Source organism: Ylistrum balloti, unplaced genomic scaffold, assembly GCF_031769215.1.
Source record: "Ylistrum balloti isolate Yb309-2 unplaced genomic scaffold, AGI_CSIRO_Ybal_v1 Utg370208, whole genome shotgun sequence".
Taxonomy (NCBI): Eukaryota; Metazoa; Mollusca; class Bivalvia; order Pectinida; family Pectinidae; genus Ylistrum; species Ylistrum balloti.
Genome location: NW_026782179.1, coordinates 1826597 through 1850633, shown reverse-complemented (window position 1 = coordinate 1850633; position 24037 = coordinate 1826597). Strand labels below are relative to the sequence as shown.

Below are 24037 nucleotides of genomic sequence, written 5' to 3'. Positions count from 1 at the left end.
AAGCTATAAAGAGGTGGTTGAGCTGAGAAATTAAAAGGGATTTTATTATGTGTATTTTACCTATTGGTGTAAGATTTCTTCTTTTCCATGTATTTATAAGTGCTTTTAGCTTTACTATTTTCTTGTCATAATTAATTTTTGGCATAGCATGAAGATTGACATCAAATTCTACTCCTAGAAGAGTAAACCGCTCTTGCTCCCATTGTAGATTCAAATGTGGTAAAAAAGTATCTTCACTATACTTCTTAGACCCTATCCATATAATCTGGGTCTTATCAATGTTTACTTTAAGACCTGAAATGCTAGCATATGTATTAAGTTCTTTTAAAGATTCTGATAATGATGGTTCAGATCCATCAAGTGTGAAAAAAGTGTCATCAGCGTATTGAGATAGCAAAATAGGAAGCTCACCTGCTTTGATGCCTTTAATTCTATGGTTATTTCTAATTCTAATCGCTAGAGCTTCAGCACAGAGGATGAAAATATAGGGTGCGAGCGGGTCGCCTTGTCTACAGCCCCTTCTAATATCAAAGAAAGCAGATAAGTTACCTCCCTGGTTAATTGAAGCTGATACATTTTTATGTAGCGTTTTACACCATACAATAATATCATTTTTGAATCCAAAATAGATTAAAACCTTTTCAATAAACTTCCAAGAGACAGAGTCAAACGCTTTTTCAAAGTCTACCATTAAAATCATACCTGGTACATCATTTTCTTCTGTATATTGCATTAAATCATATAGTAGTCTAGTGTTTTCTCCTATATAGCGTCCCAATATAAAACCAGTTTGATCCATATTAATTAGCTTGTCTAAAACTGACTTAATTCTATTAGAAATAACCCCTGATGCTATTTTGTATGTAACATTTAATAAGGATATTGGATGCCAGTTTTTAATAAAATGTCTAGGCTTATTCCCTTTAGGAAGGCAGGTGATCACTGCTTGTCTCTGAGTAACTCTGAGAAAGTTCTCTATGTGAATACCCATAATTTAAATACCTGACAACATAAACACCTATCTTATTCCAAAAAAATTTTAAAAATTCTGCAGTGAACCCATCTGACCCAGGACTTTTGTTGTTTTTCATATTCCTTAAACATTTACTGGCTTCTTCTAATGTGATTAAACCTTCTAAATTTTCAGCTTCTGTTTCAGAGAGTTTAGGAATACTGTTAAAATTTAGATATTAATTTAAATTAATGTCTGTAATATTTCCTTCTTCATATAGATTCTCATAAAACAATTTTACTGTTTCTAAAATCTCTTCCTGTTTTATAATTATGTCTCCTTCATCTGTCTGAACTTTCGGAATTATTTTTGATGTAAAGTTTCTATTTTCTAATCCAAAAAAATAGCTTGTTGGTTTTTCCCCTTCCTCTATCCATTGTGCTCCAGATCTCACTAAACTGCCTTTCATTCGAAGTATTCTAATCTGCTCTAATTCTCTTTTCTTAGATTCTATCTGGTTTATATCAATATTATCCTCATTTTCTAAAACCTGTATGCTATCTTTTAATTCATTTTCTCTCATATTTCTCTGTTTTTTCCTGTATAATGAATAGGAAATACTCTTACCTCTTATATTCAGTAAAAGAACCTCTAAAAACAGTTGGTCATTTATAAGTAGTTGCAAATCTGTATCTGAAATAAATTCTAAATTTTCAAGATTATAAATTGGTACACAGTATTCTTTTTTTGTTTCTAAAATGACATTCTTAACCAGTTCTGCATATTCTTGATCATATAGCAATGAGTTGTTAAATTTCCATAGCCCTTTACCTTTTTTAAAATCATTGAACTGAAGAGAAATGTTCGGAAAGGAGTGGTCAGACCTGTAACCTGGTTCGATAGTTGCCCTTTTTATACTAGTTAAAAGGGAGTCTGAAATAAGAAAGAAGTCTAGTCTAGACTGCTTCAGTGGGTTTTTCTTTCTCCAAGTATATCGTCTTTGATTGGGGTAGTACTGTCTGTAAATATCAATAAGGTTTTTGTGCTCTATCATGGGTGACAGACAACATTAAAGTTCTAGGAATTTATATGGGGTACAATATAGATAAAAAACGGGTATGGGAAAATAAAATAAAAAAAAATAGAAAGCATAATTAAAACATGGAGACCAAGACATTTGACACTAGAAGGAAAAACCCTTATAATTAAGTCACTGTTGTGTTCACAGTTGACATATGAATTAGCACAAAACACAATACCAAATGAATATAAGCGTAGAATAAATATATTAATCTATGAATTTCTGTGGGGAAGTAAAATAAACAAAGTTTCAAAAGAAGCTGTTTATCTAGAAAAGAAAGAAGGAGGCTTGAACATGGTAGACCTAGATGTCATTATTGCAATAAACAGAATTAAATTAATATACCGTCTTATTCACTGTGATATCCAATCTTGGAACATAATTGGGAAAAATATGTTGCAAAAATATGATGCAGTATATCATGCAAATTATTTTTTTATGCAGATGTAGTAACATTAAGAATTTAGAAATTAGCAAAATCTCAGAAATATATTTAGAAGGGCTGTTCTATTGGCAAAAGTTGCTGAGAACCACTTCTATTTCCACTTCAGATGATGTACTCAACTAGAACTTATTTGGAAACCACAATCTACTATTTAAAAACAGTCCTATATTTTATAAAGGGTGGGCAAGTAGTGGGATTACCAAGGTTCAAGATATTTGGGATACGGAACAGCATGACTTTATTACATCAGGAGAATTACTTAGAAAATTAAGATTAAAGAATAATTGGATATCAGAGTATACAACTATAAGAAAAGCCTTCTCTTTGGAATGGAAAAATATGCTACAAAATAACAATGGAAACAATAGAGCTAAATTCAAAATTACAGAAGATTTATATTTCATTTATGGTAAAAATTTGCTGGCACTAAATAAACTATTTAATAAAGCTATTAAAAATGTATTGTTTCAAACAGCAAATCAGATAAAATCTATTCAGAAATGGGATACAGACTACAATCTAGAGTGGAAAGCAGTTTGGCATTCATTAAACAGCAGTAGACTAGAAAAAAAAGTAAAAGATTTTCAGTGGAGAAGTATACACAGAATTATAACCACTGAACACAAATTGAAAGAAATGAAGAAATCAAATGGTCTTTGTAATTTTTGTAAGGAAGAACAAGAAACACAACAACATCTCTTTAGTGAGTGCAGATTGAGTGAAGAGGTATGGCTACAAATTGAAAGGTTATTGAATGAGTGTCTCTTTAATGTTTCAGTAGATTATCAGTATATTGTTTTAACTGATAAAGAAAGGATTTTTGGTATATCAGAATATCCAGAGAACATCAACAAACTCTGTAACATTGTAATTTTTCATTCTAAGTGGTTAATCTGGAAGGCCAGAAATTCAAAGAAATTTGAAAATGAAATACAAAATCCACTATCTCTAATTGGTAAGATAAGAAATGAGTTGAGAGACAGAATAGATATGATAATAAGGACAAATAGAGAAGATTTCAGATTCTATCAGTTGTTACATGCATTAAAAATACAGTTATAAATGTTTGTCAACTATGTTATATCCTAGGTGCTGATTCTGTTTCAGAGCAAATTAAATGTGTTTTTACACATGTGCCCTGAAGTAATGATATATGAAAATATATATATATATATAAATCATATTTCTGTACCAGGTACTGAAATATTATGTGTAATAGGTATTATGATAAAGACAAGTGTTGTGAATGGGAAATACAAATATCTGTAATACATTGTACTGTATGAATTGCTAATGGAAATAAAAAATTAGAGAGAAAAAAAAAGGTTTTTGTGCTCTATTATTTCTAAAAGTTTATCTCGTGCTTGGGGATTATGAGTGTTTTTGTAAGTCTTATCATAGTCAATCTCAGGATTTAGAACTAAATTAAAATCACCGCATACCACTATTTTCTCATTACCAAAATACTCTATAGTTTCTAACAAGTTATTGAAAAAATCTGGGTTGTCTGAATTAGTGCCGTATAAGGTAATTAAAGTAAAAGTTACTGACTCATCGTCTACTTCAATTGCCAAGAAGTTTCCATTTACATCTCTTTTTTCTTTCTTGACTTTAAATTCGAAATTGTTATTGAACAGGATAGCAACACCCCTCGAGTTTGACTTATACGAACTAAAAAAGCACTCATATCCCCATTCATTCCTAATTATGTTTTCTTGCGCTTCTACGAAGTGTGTGTCTTGTAAACAAAAAATATTGTATTTCTTTTCTCGGAAAAATGAGAAAACATCTTTCCGTTTAAATTTGTCACCTAAACCTTGACAGTTTACCGACAGAATAGTGATGTCATCCAAACCCATTGCTATACAAGTACTTCAAAACTGAGTCTTTTAAATAATGTTCAACATCCCATGGAGAAAGAGAGAAGATAAGAGAGATACAAAAGAAAGGAAAACATTTTAAAATGGACATGTGAGGTCAAAATCGTTCACAACCACTAACTTTCACACCGTCATCTTGTCTTGTTCCATGACGCCCAAGTGCAACCGGAAGTAGAAACAAAATATGGAAGTAGTATAAGAAAAGAAGATCCGGTAGCCGGACATCAAAGTCCGGAAACTATTACAAAGAGGGATATTTTCGGTATAATATAATCGCAATTAATTTCGTAGCGTGTAACTCTTTTAAGAAATATTAATAAACAAATAAATAGATAGATAAATAAATAATGCACTGTGCTGTGCATCTGCTAACAGAAATAGAGAACGGGAAAAACATAATGCTTTAGCATACGTAACATAACGTTTAAAAATCAGTGATCACGGAAGTGTAACCTTACCTGAGTACAAGAATTCACACCAGTTGCCGTTGCACATACACGTAATCCTCTGAAAACACACATTTATTCTTCAGAAAACACACATACACAATACACAAAAACACTGAGGATATGTCAGGATAAGATATAATTTCTCGACATCCGGGCTCAATGGTCCCGGTTAGTCCAATGCCGAGCTATCATTCAGATCTATTCTAGCCAGCGTATTTGAAATTTGTGTCATTCAGAAGATGTTCTTCGGTGAGTGGCGTATCATAGAATAATCTCCTAATTTTATTCTTGTCTCTGTTGTTTTTCACTTTAAGTACAGCGAACAGTTTTCCGTCCACACTAAAAGTGTTCTTTACACATTCCAGTCCGTATGCTTTACGTAGTCTCTCCTGGTTATATTTCGTTAGGTCCTCTGATACAGAATATTGCGAGTCCTTCAACACCTTCCTGGCACTCAGAATGGCATGTTTTTTCCTCCTTTGGGTAAACTTGACGATTACACTCCTCCTTTTACTAACCTGAAATCTACCTAATCTGTGCGCGATGTCGATATCGTCACTGTGAAGCGGCACTTTCAACTTCGATTTCACGAATTTCACTACCTTTTCCACACATTCTTCCACTGTTTCACCTTCTTTAGGGTCTTCCAGTCCATAAATTCTAATAGAGTTTTTTCTTCCTTGCTGTTCAAGGTCATTATACTTTATTTCGCTTTCTTTTTGCTTTGTTGAAGTTCTGATACTTCATTCTCTAGGAATCCAATAGTTCCTCGAAGACTCTCATTCTCTTCTTCTAACTCGGTAATTCTGTCCTGTAAGGATTCCACTAGTTCCTTATTTTCATGCCGGGTATCTTCTCTAAGTTCTTCTTTGAGATGTAACAGTTTCTTATCAAGAATATCATTAGTGACCATGTTGGTTAGAATTCTAGTAATATCATCCAACCGTTGAGTAATAGATTGCTCACTATTTTTCGCTGAAGAAGTTGAGGTTCTAGTAGGTGGAGCCATCGTGTACTAACATGTAAATCTACTTCACGCGCACCACAGGTATATACCACAGGTAATTCTATATGTGTGTCCGTTAGCAGTTGTCACCGCGTATTGTCCCTAAACCATTGTGTATTTTCAACGTCCAAAGCTCACTTTTCTTCCAGTTTCGTAACCTTCTGGTAAGATATGTTGAATTTTGAAGTTGTTAACCAAGCATTGTCGAAATCTTGTTGTTTTCCGAATTATAAAAAATGCAAAAATTAGGTCTTTTACCGGAGCCAAAATAAGGTGGACGCTATCGGTCCGCGTGACCTTGACCTTTTCAACTTTGTTAACTTAATGTATCGTTGCAACGGTGATGCTGCGGGATCACGTGACTAATTTGTTCCCGCGAATAAAATCATCACGGAAGCATGTGCTGTATTATCTCCTAGGTAAGTGCCATTTAATTTAAAAGTTTTATTTGGTCGATTGTTGGTATTATTATTAGAAAGATTTTGTGATCATGAAAAATGTTTGTGCTTTGAAGTATTTGTTATCTAGCGAGATAGGAGCAGGCGGGGGCCTTTACCACTTGCCCACCCGCGCCAGCGGCCCAGGTGCCCAAGTGAAAATAGATTATTCTGTTTAAAGAAAAATCATTGTTTTACAGACTATTATAGTTATTACGCTTGATAATACATTTGTTCTGTGTATTTCAGGACTCCGATACCATTTAGAAAAAGTAAAACGGTCAAGCATGTAAGCTATAAATAGTGATTGTGTACCCATAATACGGGCGCGACGATTTACCCAAATACACCCAAATATACCCAAATACACCCAAACCTTTCACAAATATACCCAAATAAAGCCAAATCTTACCCAATTATACCCCAATCTACCCAAATATACCCAAATCTTACCCAAATATACCCAATATCTACCCAAATATACCCAAAATCTACCCAAGTATACCCAAATATACTCAAATAAAGCCAAATCGTACCCAAATATACAAAAATCTACACCAAATATCAAATCTACCGCATACCGTCCACTCATCTGAGTTACGATTGTCATCACGGGAGATAAAACGGCCCGACGACTGACAGGAACGGGCCGTAACGGGCCCTGTATTATCAGGGACGTAAATCTGTTATATATACGTTTCTGGTATTATATTTTATGACTAATGAACCGATATACACGTGATCAAATAGATTATCTTTGTCTAATTTTAGCTTCCATTTACTAAGGCAATTCATATAAATTCCGTAATACCATTTGTGTTAGCACGGTAACCCAGCTCAGAGACTACAGCTTGTTATTTGTTGTACATGTCTTATAAACAAAAAACAACAACAGTGAAAAGAAATGTTGTCAAATGGTCATTTATTAAATGACAGGAACATTTCAAATACAACCATAATATCAATCACTGTTGTTATATAATATATAGATCTGAATGACATTAACTTCAGTCTATATGTACAACAAAAAGATGGGGTACAAATTATCGGCATACAAACATAAGTTTGAATTTTATAAAAAAAAAAAAAAAACATGGATATATAAGCTGGCTCAAGACAAAATGTGGGAGTGTGGTATGGGTGGGACTTCGAAAGATATTAAACGTAATCACAGCAGCAGAAAAATTATGAGGAGTAATGAAGATATGACGCGGTCAAAATCACGAAGAGGTGAGCGCCTCGCTGATTGGTCAATCCAGGCCCTGACCGCCTAGCATCACGGCTACTGCCGCTGGTCACGTGAACAGCCCCTCTGACTGGTCAAGCTAAAACCGTGACCGCATAGCGAGTTGCCCTACACGACCCTCTTAGCTAACACGTGCGCACACATAACATCCAAATAACAAGAGATACAAACTACATAGGGTAACAGATGGTCACCAGGTGGTCAGAGTTCAAGATCTTACTCCAAATAACAAAATCATGCAAGAGCCAACTTACATAACATTATAATGTGAAGAACATCTGTAGGATTATGACAATTATACATATATATATACATGAATATATAAAGTAACCATCTAACACAAATGTATTTATTTCATGAAATAAATTTTATATAGGCTAACGTACAAAAATGAAGCGGGAACGGGCGCTCCGTTATAAACTGTGAAATACACTTCTACGCTTTGTTATACGGTGTATATATTGTTGATATATAACATGAAATTATATTGGTTATATGCATCTTTCGTTTTAAGCAAATGACAAACGCAAATCCTATAATGTGTTTAATTATTTACTGTATCAATTTACATATATTTTTTCTAAAGCAGTATCATGGTCCCATTTGCACGAAACCTTCTAAAAATTCTGAATTCTCAGACAAAGTATGCAAGGCATATTCTCCAAAAAGATCGTGAAAGTTGGTGGCATGGATGAAAAAAAGACAACGAGAACAATAGAAAATCCAACGTTTTAATATTTCTGAAAAAGGACACTCAACAATGGATAATATTTTCATCTTACATAATTTGACATCGTTATTCTTGTCTTTCATGAATTTCTTTGTCTTTGTTCATATTTTGAAAGTCGTTGTTTTTGCACTTTTAGTGCGCCTTCTTTGCCCTGGCTTTTTCCCACATGTTTGTTTGGGCTTCGGACAGAGAAAGCACCTATTCGAAGCCCGAACAAACTTGCCCACCGGTTTTGTCTTTTTGCTTTCTAAAAACTTTCTAAAAAAGGTGTCTTTGTCAGCTGGTACTTTATCGTTCCATGACTTCTGTAATTTCCTGTACCATGCAACGCCCGTCGTAAATCTAACATTTGAATCTGTGAAACAAGAAACATTTTTTCTACTAGTTCAGGAAGTTTGTGCTGTTTCCATTCTGCAACCTGTTTGAGTCTGTTATTCATTGACTCCGCGTTGTTATTTGTCCAAAGAGATTTAACAATGTTTTTTTGGATGGGATGAATTACAAATTTTGTCAGTTTTGAGTCCAAATACCTATCCCAGTACTGTCTAAATTTTTGATTCCCTTCCAAATACGGTGCCAAATTCTCCATTCTAGTGCGATACTCAACGTCATTTTGACTAAAGACTATTCCATCTTCAGCAAAAATGATGTTGCGAATCTGATGTCTTGTTTTTATTGGTGTCCCGGATTTTTCAAGGAAGCGATTCAAATTATCTTTGATGTGTTTAGTGCACAATAAGAAGGTTGCATCATGGAAACAGTCATGTAGTGGATCGGTCATGGCTCGTTCTTCATCAGTCCCTATTGTGTATCTATGTGTTCCTATCTTAGTCCTTACATGTGAAAAAAAATATTGATACTTCCCATTTCCCCATCCCAATGGAGTAATAATGGTCCAAGCATAAGAGGGTTTTCATTGGTTGAACGATGAACTACTCCTTGGTGTTTGTAGGTGAATGCAGTTACATAGCATTTCCCAAGATTGAATGTTCTATCGATACCCAGTACACTACCACCCTCCCCTGCACAGTTTGAAATTAAGTCTGAAATTTGTTCGTTTGTGTATACAATAATGTTAGGAAGTTTGTTTTTGCCTATTTCAACCTTCTGAATAACTGGACTGGAATGGACTTGCGATATGATATTGAGTACCTCATCTAAAATAGCGATTAGAAGGCTCTTAGTCTTTTCGATATTTCAGCCATTGAGAAGGCCAGGATCGGTAAATTTTGTCTGAAAGGCCGTCGCAATAGGCTATGCGTACTTTCGTAATGTCATTGTGATGCAACTGATTTTATGATAAAACGTGTATTTCTTTCTATAATTGATAATATTGAACCTTTTATGTTTCGTAATATATTTGCAACGTATGTAAAACTATGTTATGTGATATAATAATATTGTAGAAAGTGTATTTTTAATTTCATAAAATGCTGTTGTTCATGCATTGCAATGGCATATTCGGTATTATAAATTACTTTTCTGTCTACTTCATGCAAATGATTATGCAATTGATTGCAGGGTACGTATAATGTCTAAGATCAATATTTACATGTATGTGAAATCTGTAAAATTTAAATAATCAAAAACAATTATATAATATATTAAATACTGTGACTAATTTTACAAATTAATCTTTAGTGATGTAATTAATGCAATGTCGTGTGATATATGTATATATATATATATATATGGATACCTTGTGCTTACAAGTGAATATTGATGTAAATGCAATGAATCCATGAAGGAAATCGAACAATCCATCATCAGTACGACGAAGTTTGCATATATATGATTCCGGATTCCGAGTGAATTTTTCAAAGTTGGTATCTTCTACATTTTCGCAGGCAGAGTGATACCATTTGTCACAAGATTCGCATAGAAGACTTTGCATGTTATGTGTATCGTTTTGGCAAGAGCCACATGGCCATTTCCTATTGCGACCCATGGTGGATTGAATAATGGCTGTTAACATATATAATTTATATCTACTTGTATACTAACAAATGAATTTCATTGGTAAATTTCGTCTAATTCCTTGTCATATTTGATTGGATACTTGCTAGGAAAACACATTTTGCCTAATTTTAATAAATTATCTAACCGTGTTGTGTCAAGATTGATTCCCGTGCGAAGGTCAGTTAGGCAGGGTGGAATTATCTCCACGTTTATGTACCTTGTTCACATAAACGACCTTCTGAACGATCTAGAATCTACGAATGTCGGCGCTCGTGTTATCTCTGTGAAGTGTTGTTGTCCATGTTTGGCAGATGATATTGCCTTAGTAACCACAAGTTCAAAGGCATTGCAAACTCTTTTAAATGTCGCTAATAATTACTCTGTAAGATGGAAGTTTAACTTTAATTCATCAAAATGCTCTGTACTTACCTTTGGTTTTCGTAGAGATGGCTGCGTCTTCCCATGGCAGCTGAACAGTTCACAGCTAGAAATAGCGGAATCGGAAACGCATTTAGGCGTAACGGTGTCCTCGGACTTGAAATGCTCGACCGCTATAGAGAATGCGTGTAGGAAAGGTCGGAATATGCTTCACGCCATTACACGATTAGGTGCTGGCTGTCATTGTCCAGAAGAATGAATGCTGACCGTGACATTTTACGATTTAAGGATATACATTCTTCTTATTGTAAACCTTACACAGTTTTACGTCAACCAGATATTCCAAATTCAACGAAACTGTTTTTATGTAAGATGCTGACATGTATACCTAGTGAGCATTATCAAACTTGTAGGATTTGTGAACGGCCCATGTGTGACGTCATCAGGCACTTTGTGTCTTATTGTACTATTACTTTTATCCTAAGAGATACTTTTATGTCAAAAGTAGTAGACTATTACGGCGTCCACGCATACGTCATCCTTTCTGGATTGCCGGAGAAGAGTTTGTGAAGACTCTTTTCAGAGGACAGAACACGTTGCTTTCTTATGATAATGAGACGATGGACACGGAATTTATTTCCGACTGTGCATTCTATCTAAGAACATGTGCAAAACTATATTTCAGTGCCGTCAGTGCGATTAACTGAGCCAATTTCCGAGATATGAAATAATGCTAAACTCCTGATTATTTTCACTTTGTAAATTAACTTTATTTATTTATTTTTTTGTACTCTCGTTTATATGAGGAATAAAGATTGATGATGATGATGATGATGATGATGATGATGATGATGCTAGGAAAACACATTTTGCCTAATTTTAATAACCACCTATGATCTTTGTGTTCACAAAGATTAACACCCGATCCGTTAACTACTAGACAAATTAAAACAAAATGTGTAGTAATTAATCGGAGCGTGTATACATGTATTGTACCCATCAGCTTGGTTTAAACTAACAGTGGTCGGCAACAAGAACAGTAAACCAATATAATTGGGTGTGTAATTATCGACACGTGTACAGGTGTGACGACTATCAGGGTGGATTAAAATAACACACGTCAGCCATGACGAAAGGATAAGAAACCAAATGGGGGTAATTACTCAGTAAGTGTGTACAGGTGTGAAATTTTAATTAAGATATGGTTTCCAAATTGATTTCGTAGTTTGAAACTGATCACAAATAAACAATATCCATTGGAAAGATTGTCGATACTGTTCCTTTTCTACCCTTGACAACTGGTTTTGTCTTAACAATACAACGGTAACGGAACATTTCACATGACAAATTTCTTGATTTTTTCCGTTTCTTTCTAAAAAAAATTCTCGAAACCTATTGCTTTGGTGATAAAGAAATAAGGATCAAGGGGTGACAAATTTGGAGGCTCATCCAGGATCCAACAGCACTTGTCATGGACAACATTCAGATATGGAGACTGATGACAACTACATGGACGACAGCAAGAAAACCTCTCTAGGGAAGAGATGCTATTGCTACTTGAAGAGATCCTTGAGATTGTACCTAAGCGGCCGATGGTGGATTGGTTATTTTAACTATATATCCTGAATGAGTTATGAAAACCTGAGAGCTGGATACCCATAAAGGAAGAGGTAGCTGACCCTGAAATAGAGTCCAAGGACACTAAGGTCACATGGAGGAATCAAACTTTTAAAAAAATCAGAAGTTGGTGATACACCAAATTGTATCAGCATTGTAAGCTTGATGAGGCAGATCCAGGTGGGCCAAGAGAAAAAAATACCTGTAGTCTGAAATATTAGAAGGTGTTATCAGGGCAATCCAGCCCTCGTCGAAACAAGTTATCTGGAGGGGAGAGGTGACTTAATTCTCTCAAGATTTGAGTTGTATTGTGAGGGCATTCTACAAAGAACAAACTTCCACAGAACTGTGTAAACTAATGTAAAGACTCAAGGAACCATTTCAAGAATTTCTGTACAGAGCATTGGATTTGAGACAGAAAATAATATTCATTTCGTCTGGTAATAATCCAAAGTATGACCCAGAATTGGTAGAGACTCCATTCTGTCTTGCACTCCTGGACTCCAGGATGATGTGTTGAAACTGGAAGTGGTTTCACTGATCTGGAAATACATGGCTGATATTGACTGATACAAAGTTTGAATACAATCTAACCAACACAGTGAGTGGACACCTAAGTTACAAGGTGCTAGTGCTAGTAGCTTGAAAACCGTGTGGATTCAACTTTGGTTAGTGAAGTTAAAGCATTGAGGGTAGAGATACAGGAAATGCACATGCAAACAAGAGCTTGGTGAGCCGAGAGAGACCAACAAAAATATTCGGTGTGTAGAATGTGCAAAGACTGGGAAACTCTTTATTCACTGATTTAAATGTGAGAGCAGTGGACATTTCCAGAGACAGTGTCAAGCCAGTCAACTACAGGAAAACGGACAGAGGTCTCATCTTGGGGACAAGATGTGGCCTAGGAAACAGAGAGTCCCATAATCTGTATACATTGTAAGAAAGCAACGCTTAGAAAATGTAATGGTTGTCATGTAACTCGTTATTGTTCTTACCGGTGTCAAAGGAAAAGAAAAAATCTGAAAAGATGCAATGACAACTTAATACAAATTGCTGTTAAAGTATTGATGGTTACAATGTAGGAGCAAAAGCAGTCAGTAGTAGTACATTTAGAGTACATATATACAGTATTCATGAAGCATTGCACAAGTCACAGATTCTGGTAGAGGGCATGAATTGTTTTCAAGATTGTGGTAGACAACCTCAGTGAAAGGGATGTGGTAATCCATCGAAGAACAGATTTAGGGTATGTTAAACCACTTTGGGAAAGCTGAAGTTATGTTACCAATGATATTGAAAATTCAAAGTCTAACCCATGTCAAGGTGAGGACCATGGGATTGTCCATGTGGACCCAGACATTGACGTAAACAGCTGTGAGTTGACAAGAGAGCAGCAGTATACAGGGCTAGCTCTGGCTCTAAATTTTGATTCTCCAAAATCTGAATTTTCAGAAAACTAGTTATGGTTTCACACGACACAATTGCCGATTGATTCTTTATTTATATCCTGAGCACTATGCATGTGGTACAATAAGTTTTGATTGGTACAGGACAGTGTGATCAACGTGTCATTTTTATGATTTTATGATAGTCATCATGCTTCATCCGTCGGCCATGTGTAAACTTTGACATTTCAAACTAAAGTTCCACCAGTGGGATTGAGATCAAACTTTTATGAAATGATCCTGAGGTGGTCCTGACCAAGTGTTGTTTTCGGGTTTGTCTGGAATCCAAGATAGCTTTAGATTTTTTTCTTGTGTCTGTGTCGTTTCAGAAACATAGTGACTTGTAGCGGGGGTCGAGTGCTGCCTCATACACAAGCAGTAAAAAAATCACTTCTCTGGTGAGAATCAGTGATGTCAAATTTGGACCGTTCTGCTGTAGGAACTCGCTTATGAACAAAACTATATATATATATATAGGAATTCTTAGCTCTTAACAACTTTTCAATCATGAAAAAATTGGAGTTCCACCTTGTTTGTACATCTTGTACAACATTCAGTTGGAACCTCCCGTTCTTAATATGTTCCTATTTCAGCACCTCTGTGGCAATAAATCAGTGATTGAAATGGCCAACAACACTTTTGGCAGCACTGACAATAATTGCAATAGTTTGTAATTTCAGACTATCATTGATAACCGATTGTAGGGTATGTGCAAAACACCCGGCATGGTCAAATCCAATTTCAGTAGCTGCTTTTGTCATTTCGGACGCATTGTCTGTTACGAGTACCGACACTTCTTTTATTTCAAACTCAGAAGTTATGTGGTGTAGTACTTTGGCAATATTGATGCCTGTGTTCGGTCTTCTATGACACCTGTCGCCATCAGTGTATTAGACAGTGCCAAATTTTTATTCAGATCCTGTGCTATGAGACACAAGTACCATCTGTGGACAGCGATGTCCATATGTTGGTTGTCAAGACAACTGAATTAGTAACTGCTCGTCAATCGGCCCTCTATCTCGTCATAGAGTTTGTCTATGTACTCCATCAAAGTTGTCGTGGAAAGAACTTGTGTAAAGAGGTAACAAAGTTAAGGAATCCTTGATCTGCAATTATGTTTATGGGTTGAAATCCATAGTGCACATAAATGCTTTGAGTTTTTTAAATGAAATTTGGTATATGGCTTCTTGTTGATAGGTTACAGATTAAGATCGATTACTGGCTGACTGTAACCCTTCTTGGCAGAGTTATGCCCCTTTGAACTTAGAAAATTCTCTGTGATTATTGTATTCTGGACTTTCTTTGGTTACGCTTTGAGTTATAGAAATTAAATTTAGGTATATGGCTTCTTGTTGGAAGGGTACAGATTAGTTTTGACATCCAGTTCGATTTCTGGGTGACCGTGACAGTTTATGCAGGTGACACATACAGTTCAGAGGAGCTCTTCTTGTTTACAGTAATAATGAAATGTTTATCCGTTCAAGGTGTCTCAAGGTGTATTGTATGTATACCTTGTGAATATTGAGGAATCCCGATTGTTAGGTTAAAGCTGTTGCATATTTCTTGGCAGGAGAATCTGTCAAGTGTCAACCAAAGTAAAACAATGTAGGCGTTAAACAACATATATATATGTTTTCCTGCATAATAAACATTGTTTCTTATCAACAGAAAGCCTACAAGAGTACATAGGTACTTGAAAACCTCTTTGCAATAGCACAAGATAATACTGACTCAGGTAACAAGGTACACATTTTCCAACCCGGGTTGGGATCAAAACTGACCCGAAACGGGTGGTTCGGTTACTCATTACAGCCCCAATGTTATTGATGTGTTTCAAAAACTTGAAATGGCAGTTACCAAACTCACTTGGCTTGGGAGCCTTCAAAGATTGTCTATGCACAGATATAGGGCCTGATATTACGTATGGTTTACTCAACAATATCTCCATCGGTGTCTGTACTGTTAAAAATTAGGCCCTAGCATGCCGACAAAATTCTTATAGTCCCATGTTATTTCTTTTTAATAACATAAATCCATTCTTATCATAAAAAAGCATGGCAGTCATTCTAGAATTTGACCTGATGACCTATAAATGCACTATCAAGGAATTGCCAAAGTCAATCATACTGTAGTCTGAAATGGAATTACATATTAGTTATTAAAAAGCTATTATTCATAACTCCGATTTTGGATTAACGATAGTGGATTATGTCATTGAATAATTTTCAACAAATAAATTCATACATGGGAATTGTTTAATTGACTCAGTAAGTCATAATAGTATGGACTTGTTTAGTGTTGTGGAAATTATCTTTTTAAAGTTTGAATCAAATGAAAATGCAGGTAGCTACATTAAAGGTTACTAAAAGTTACCATAAGTTACAAACATTGAATCCTAAAATTACTTTATTGAATCACTCAGTGGTTATTTATATTTTGTATACTAGTAGAATAAAAAAGTTTTAAGTTCAGATTCAAACCTGCTTTTTAGGCATTCAATCCTTTTAACATTGCTTTCAGACAAAACATCTTTTGTAAAAAAAAAACATATAAGTACAAACAAAAGAGATAGATTTTTCGCTCGTCTGAATCCAATATCACTCATTTTATGCTCAATCCTTTTAAGATGATTTTTGTCTGTGAATAAAGAGTACTACTTAAGGCAGGATCTGTAGAGAACAAACAGCAGAGGTTAGGTGTTTCTGTCATTATTCTTTGTGGCCAGGGCATGAAGTACCAAATTATAGGGTCACTATAATCTGGTACAATTTTACATACATACCTCAATGTAAATAAACTTTTTTTTTTCATCTAGTTATCTTTATTCATTCCATGTTACATTTTTTTTTTATATTTCTTTTATTTTTCAAAAAGATCATATAGAGCATGACATCATCATCATCATCATCAACATCATCATCATCATCATCATCATCATCATCATCATCATCATCATCATCATCATCATCATCCATATTCAAACATCAACCACAATCACCAGTCATCAGCATCATCATCATCATCATCATCATCATCATCATCATCATCATCATCATCATCCATATTCAAACATCATCATCAACCACAATCACCAGTCATCATCATCATCATCATCATCATCATCATCATCATCATCATCCATATTCAAACATCATCATCAACCACAATCACCAGTTATCAGCATCGTCATCATCATCATCATCATCATCATCATCATCATCATCCATATTCTAAAATCATCATCAACCACAATCACCAGTCATCAGCATCGTCATCATCATCATCATCGTCATCATCATCATCCATATTCAAACATCATCATCAACCACAATCAACAGTCATCATCATCATCACTGTCGTCGTCATCATCATTCATTCCGAAATCATCATCATCCAATATCATCAACAATCATCATCATCATGTTAATAATTGATACTCATCATTTATCATCATCAATCATTCAAACATCTTCATCCACAATCCTCAACAGTCATCATCAACATCATCATCATCATCATCAACACCAACATCGTAGTCATCCATCATTCCATCATCATCATCATTATCAACATTATCGTCATCATCATTATCAATAGCGTCATCATTAACAACATCATCATACTCTTCAATTTATACTTGTCAATCAATATAATCATAATTTTTCATCAATCATATCCTCACACATACATCTTTCACACCCTCACTTCCTCATACACTTTCTCAGCATTAATAAATAAACTTTAGAGTTACAAATTGAATACAATATTTCATGTCCCTGGCAGCCACAGTAACAAGATCTATGAATAAAGTTACCCCCAAAAAGAAGGAAAGAAAGAAAATGTAATTCCAAAACACTCTCCTCTTTTAAATTTTTTACTAATATGATTAAGCATTTCAATTTTACACTATAGCTAGGCTATGATCTGACTATTTACAATTTTGACCACTTCCGGTGTGTGACGGGGAAGGATGCGTGGGTGTGACGTATTTCCACCCAAGGGGGATTACAGTAACAGATGTATATTATATAGCTAGTACACCCCATTAAATAGAAATATCAAGAAAAATGATAATTTTATCGAAAAAAGTTTCAAGAAATGCTTTCAATAACCAATTAACATGCCAACATTAAAGTAAAAATGTCATTACCTTTAGAGGAGAACAAACAGCAGAGGATAGGTTTTTTGGTCTTCATTCCTTGCGGTCAGCACATGAAGTGACCCTAACCCATGTGACACACTCCTATTGACACTGTTTAATCCTTTACTCAGGGGCCGAGTACGCATGTTTCGCGTACGTAATACCTTAAACGATAAGTGTGGACATGCTTGTGGATAAAAAGGAAAGCTCACAACTCCTAAGTCCATTTGTTTCCAAGAGGACTGCCTAATACAGCTTTTGTTACCATATGATACATCTATTATGGATTTGGAAATAACCAATTACTTTCTGATAAAAGGTTTTTTTGTTCTTCATGCCTTAAAATAATGTTTCACATCAGAAAAACAAAATGGCTGACCGATGGCCATTATGGATTTTGACTTTGAAAAGTTTGTTATCATTACTTCTTATGATGTACTGGGCAGATCTTTCTCAATTTTCACATGTATATCCCATTGGTTCCTTATGCCCTTTAGATTTGGGTACGATCAGAACAAAAGAATGGCTGATAGGTGGCAATCTTGGATTTTAACAATGCAAGCTTGTTATTGATATTCCTTGGGAGAAGTGAATAGACCTTTTCAATTTTCACATGTATATTTCCTTTGGTCCCTAGTTGTGCCATTCAGATTTTCAGACTAACCAGTGAAAGAAAACTGCCTACAGCCAACCATCTTGAGTTTGACAATTGAAAAATATTACCAATATCACTGTAGAGGAATTTTCAAATTTCATATAAACAAGAGCAAAAATAGAGGAAAGGAAAGAATGAATAAGATGAAACTTTTGAAGGCACAGATACAATGATGGGGGCACCAAGGTTCCTCTGGGATCTTATGTTAAACATGAAATAACAACACATAACCTCATAACCATGTTTTGTTGTTTATTTTGCAGTTAATCACAATATCAATAACCATATATACAACAAATAAACAATGCACAGGTCCCTGTAAATTGGTACTGTAAATATTGGCTACATCGGACAAACACTGAATATTTATATAATGACTAGTTTGTCCATATCATCATGGTCAGATTTCTCACACATTTGATTGAAATTCTGACTTTTTTAAGTAGATGTAGATGCAATCTTCCAACTAGAAAATAAAACACCAGTGCTACTAAAAAATTAAATGACACATGTTTTACTTATGTTATTGCACCGGTAACAGCATCAGAGATGGAATTCATAATCCACACTTCCACTTAGTCCAGAATTTCCAGGTAACTGATGTAGCACTGTACCCATAAAAAAGGTACTTGTGGTTTACCGGTAATGCACTTTTACGGAAAGTCACGTGATTTATGATTATCGGTTTAGCACTTAAAACGAAAGTATGGTGATCGATCCTTACTGTTTCATCATCTAAACCAGAAGTAAGAGATGACTATCTGTTAATGTTTCAGCACATTAATCGGAAGTAAGTGCCGTTTTAATTGACTTGCCATATCACAAATGAAGGGCTACTAGACCAATGTTTCACCTTGTACTCGGCACAACCAATGAAGTTACCAGGTCAGTTTTGGGACGGGAGCAATGAGGAAAAGCAATGTTGATTATAAGTTCATTATGCTCGTGTACACCTGGAAAATAAAGAAATGGAATTGTGATCGTCTATATAAGTGATTAAAGCTGAATATTATTAACATATTAGGTGTAGCTTTATATAAAAAGGCAACTTGAAACACAGTTTTAGGTGTCTCCTAGCGAGACGACATTTCAAATTTCTTCGCAGTGAATTCCGATTTTTATAAACTTATTACTTACGGTTTCCTGTTGTATCCCAATTGGAATCTGTTCTGTTCTCACAGCGTCGGTCTCGCACACAACCTGGAACTCCATAAGCGATGGGCTGGAGTTTTGGAGGATGGTGTATGTAGTTTCTACGTCTTGTTCTGAGAGGTAAATGTCACACAGTTAATGAGTTTTCATTAAAATGGACATAAAATAACTCTACGTCTTGTTAGCATGTTTTTTAAAACCTCTCTGAAACAGATTTGCAAGCAATACAACATTTAGGTATTGATGAAATAGATTTATTTTGAGAGGGAGCGTGTAATGACTAAGAAATAAAAACACATTTTCAAAGTCTACCACCTTGCCATAAAAAAACTTAAAAGTTTGTGAATTTAGAGTTTGTTCCAAAAATTATTTTCATTTGTAGATAATCTTACCCATGGCAATGTCAGGAACGATTCCAGTCGTCCACAGATTTTCGTTGCATGCTATCTCCTCAGGCTTAATGACATCTTCAAGTAACAGCATCTGATGGAAACAATGAATTGTTTTAAAGATAGGTATCATTCCTGTCAAATACTGTAGAAAAATTGTGTTTTATTTTGGTCAATATTCTTCTGTAACGGTGACAGGTAAAAGTATATTTTTTGTCAAAATTTATATTCTTTTGTTGTAATTGTGCAAATTGAGGGAAAAAATACCTACCTGTACCACTTCTTCGTCTGTTAGTGTGCTGCTTGTGGTTGATGCAGCTGCAAAATTAAAACAAAAGACATTGAGTATCGCGCATCATTACTGTGTTTGATTCACATGGAAAAAGCTATGCAATTAACAGTAACAGAATACACAATGGCCATGATAATGCATTATATATGAGGTGATGTGGAGAACCACACAGAATTTTATAGGACAGTCTAGACTAGTGCTGTATCCATTTTCAGTAGCTTGATTATGTTTGTTTGTTTTTTTCTCAAACAACATTCATGATTTAAACTTACAATCATCTGTTGATTGTTGTGTCTCGAGTCTGACTTTTAGTGGGTCAATTTCTGAAAACAGAACAAACTAATTAACATCGATATCATGCATTATATATCAGATGAACAGGCTATACTCGAGATATGCATTTACCGATGAAATATTGAAAAACAAAATAAAAAACATTGTATTCATTAATTTTTTAAGCAAACGGTCTATATTTGTGAGAGGTCTTTTTCTTACTTTTCCATGCACATTTTGAAAGTTTTGTCATTTATCCCCTGCCGTTCACAAAAAATTGCCCCAAACGCAACAATAAAGCGAGCATTTTCGGTATTCTCCCCCATCTTTGTGTCTAGTTGGAAACCTAGAGACTTAATAACATTACTTTAAAACCCAACGCTTACACCTACCTATGTGGTAGTCTGGGCAAATTTTGTCAAAGTTGGGGAAGTCGCGATGTTCCGATTCCAGTCTGGCTTCCGGAAGTGACTCGGCATCGGATGATGAACATGTAGTTTCGTCACCACCATCAGATCTTACAGAAATAGGCGAGGCAATCTGTCAAACGACAATGAGGGAAACCGGGGTTAGCTCTTTGTAAAACACCACCAGAAGCATCAAAATAATCAATGAGACACAAGTATCGTTTATAGATTCTAAAACTTTTGCCCTTTTCTATTGCAATAAACACTGATGCGGGGAATCATTTTAGAATCGCTTCTGTATAGTTTTAACCGTCACTTTTTTAGTTACACGTTACGAGGCAGTTGTTGTAACAAGTTGTAGCAGAAGGTAACATGTCTACATAATGTATCGCGGACCTTACCCCGCAGGAGGAGGCATCATCGAGAAAGTCCACACTGTCCGCATCACTGTCACTGTCGGAGAAGGTGTACCTCCTGTTGGGGATACGTGTGCGTTGTGGTCTAGAAGACTGTCGGACAGGGGACTTTGTTGTCACCTCAATTTCCTCAATCGGTTCTATTGGTGAAGAAATCAAGTTTTATAATTTAACATACATACAATAAAATAAGGGACATGCGCGATGTTTTTTTCTCTCTCAAATTTTGTGCGGTTTTTTTTTTTCTCAAACTGGTTTAAAATTGTAGATGCACTTACTTATAAATTTAGATTTTTTCTCCTCTAGAAAGCGGTATACTTTGAAGGCGTTTTGGCCTTTACGAACGCCCTGATCCTTGACCTCGGTAACATCAGGAAGGCTGTTCAATGCACACCGGAAGTTGGCTTTCCATCTTTTTGGATCGGGGACGTCGTTGTCCATGTGCTTACCTAAGTTAAGTACATTAAATTTACTATCTTCCTCGTTTATTTCAGGGTGTTTACACATTTAGTGCGACATGAAATTTGTATAACGTTGTATACAGTACGCTTTAGTTCCCCTGTGTTTACATGGGAAACATACCATTTTATGGAGAGGCGATGGGATTTGTTGGTGTTCTCTATTAATGCGATGTTATCGAATTGTAGACAAATTTAATTTTCTTTACTACAATTTATTTTAATTTCCCTTTAGGAGCCTCTTTGAGATCACTTTAATGCTGGCGTAGTACACCTAGATCAGTATCTGTTCTATATAATTACCCTTTGTACTATAATCATAGGACGATTATTTTGAAGTTGAATCGACCATGCGCTGTTTTACAATGACAAAAAAAAATCTGGAAACTCTTTTTGAACTGAAAGAGGGGTATAATGTTTATAGCACTTGTCTTGTTTACGTTGTCGATTGACATATTGCATGCAGTGCAGTCACAACCCACATTTCGACCGAAAATAACTACCTCCAACATGATAATTTCATACTTATCTTCAATTATTTGATAATTGATATTTACGTTGTATTGATTATGTTTTTGACATTTTTTTTTTGTCTGCGTCCACAAACAAAAATACTTACCTGTATGTCTGGCCCATTTCTCGAACAGATCGGCGTCCTTATCGGGGTTCCAGCCCTGTCGAGCAGCATGTCTCCAAGATATCCGGAAAGTCCTTTCTCTCTTGGACAACCAAGATAGACCAGTCACGTTTTCGTGGAGCAACAAATTCATCAACCATGGCCTCATTTTTTGGCGTTCAATGGGGCGAATCGGCTTTCTCATAACAGGGCTTTTCTTGGACACAACCATTTTAATTCACCACCCTTAAATAAATCATTAAATCTCACGTTAGTCAGATGTAATCTACACTGTCAACTGTGTGAAGTATCTATCTTGACCAAGTACACAAGCTGTTAAACCAGTGTTGTGTACAGAAAAGGGTCATCGCCTCCAATTCGACAAGGAAGTAAATTAGACCAAATACGGGTTAACACACATCGAGTATTGAATTGTCTGGCTATAAATAGTGTAGAGCGAATCCGATAACTGGTACACTATTGCTGTAGTGTGCAACTATCCGTAACATGTGTATTGCAGATAGGGCTGCAATGACATTTAAAACCTGCAGTGGAGTGGTTCAGGCAAGGTACAGGTGCCACAGAGAAAGCACGACATAAGGGTAGACTGGTTATGGAGAGAAACAGAGACATTTTGGCATCTTTTGATCAATCAACTTGATAAAAGCCCTACCAATGGCAACCCGGATTATGTGTCGACATGACGGCAAGCAAACTTGCCTGCGTACTAGGTCAGATAAAATATAGCGAACGTAAACAAGACAACAAATCTATATAATTTGTTTACAAGGAATGTCAACAAATACAGAAATAGTCTGTTAAAATGTCGAGAGGACGACTATGATATCAATAAATTTGTATCGGTGCACAAAAAATAAATACTAAAGAGTGTTTCCTTTCAAGATTTGTACAAACAATCGTGTCAACACAATAAGTACTTTCGTTTTACGTACTAATGTTTATAAACATTTTTTAAACAGAAGGTACTACTTGAACAGAAATAATCACAATCAGTGCGTTTACATAATTGATCAATAAATAAACAATAAAACGCCCATTAAAAGCACTTCGTTTGTTTGTAGTATACCTGCAATAAAGTAGCTGGTGTACGTTGTACACAAATATAGGTCTACCGCGTAACATAGCAAATTAACTCACCTATTTCCTCGGAAGAACTGTCGTCGTGAAATGATTTAATCCTAATTTGGAAACACAGTGAGTACTACCCGTTTCTCGCTGAGATAGGATACTAATTCTGTTGGCCGACGGTCACATCGAACGGTTATATACAACAGCTATGTCACATGACTTCGATTCTGGGAAGTACATTTCTTCTCAATACAACAAACCAGGAATAACCTGATCTATTTATAGACAGCGGAAATCCTTGCAGCTATGAATAGCTTATGACAAACGAGTCTGGAGATTTTGTAGTGTATTTTTGAACCACAAGCAATCCTTTGTCAGAGTATAGAGCTTGCTTATGATTCAGAGTCCTATAATTTTGAAAATTTCCTGCAATCTTAGCGTACACAAAGACTGCTGTGTTTCTAGGTCAGGCGTATCTGAAATAGAATGACACAACATTGTTTATTTATTTATGGTTATAATTA

General features: G+C 35.4%; 1 protein-coding gene across 1 annotated transcript; it reads right to left on the bottom strand.

Annotated features, from left to right (window-relative positions):
* Window positions 1-18660: 18660 nt before the first annotated feature.
* Window positions 18661-23664, bottom strand: LOC132551612 (interferon regulatory factor 1-like). Its single transcript, XM_060215787.1, has 10 exons — window positions 23583-23664; window positions 22428-22670; window positions 21629-21799; window positions 21336-21490; window positions 20920-21067; window positions 20527-20577; window positions 20234-20280; window positions 19966-20056; window positions 19559-19686; window positions 18661-19374 (listed from the first exon to the last, which is right to left on the bottom strand). The coding sequence occupies exons 2-10, from the start codon at window positions 22654-22656 to the stop codon at window positions 19348-19350; spliced, it is 1047 nt and encodes a 348-aa protein (XP_060071770.1). The 5' UTR covers window positions 22657-22670; window positions 23583-23664; the 3' UTR covers window positions 18661-19347.
* Between the last annotated feature and the right edge of the window lie 373 nt (window positions 23665-24037).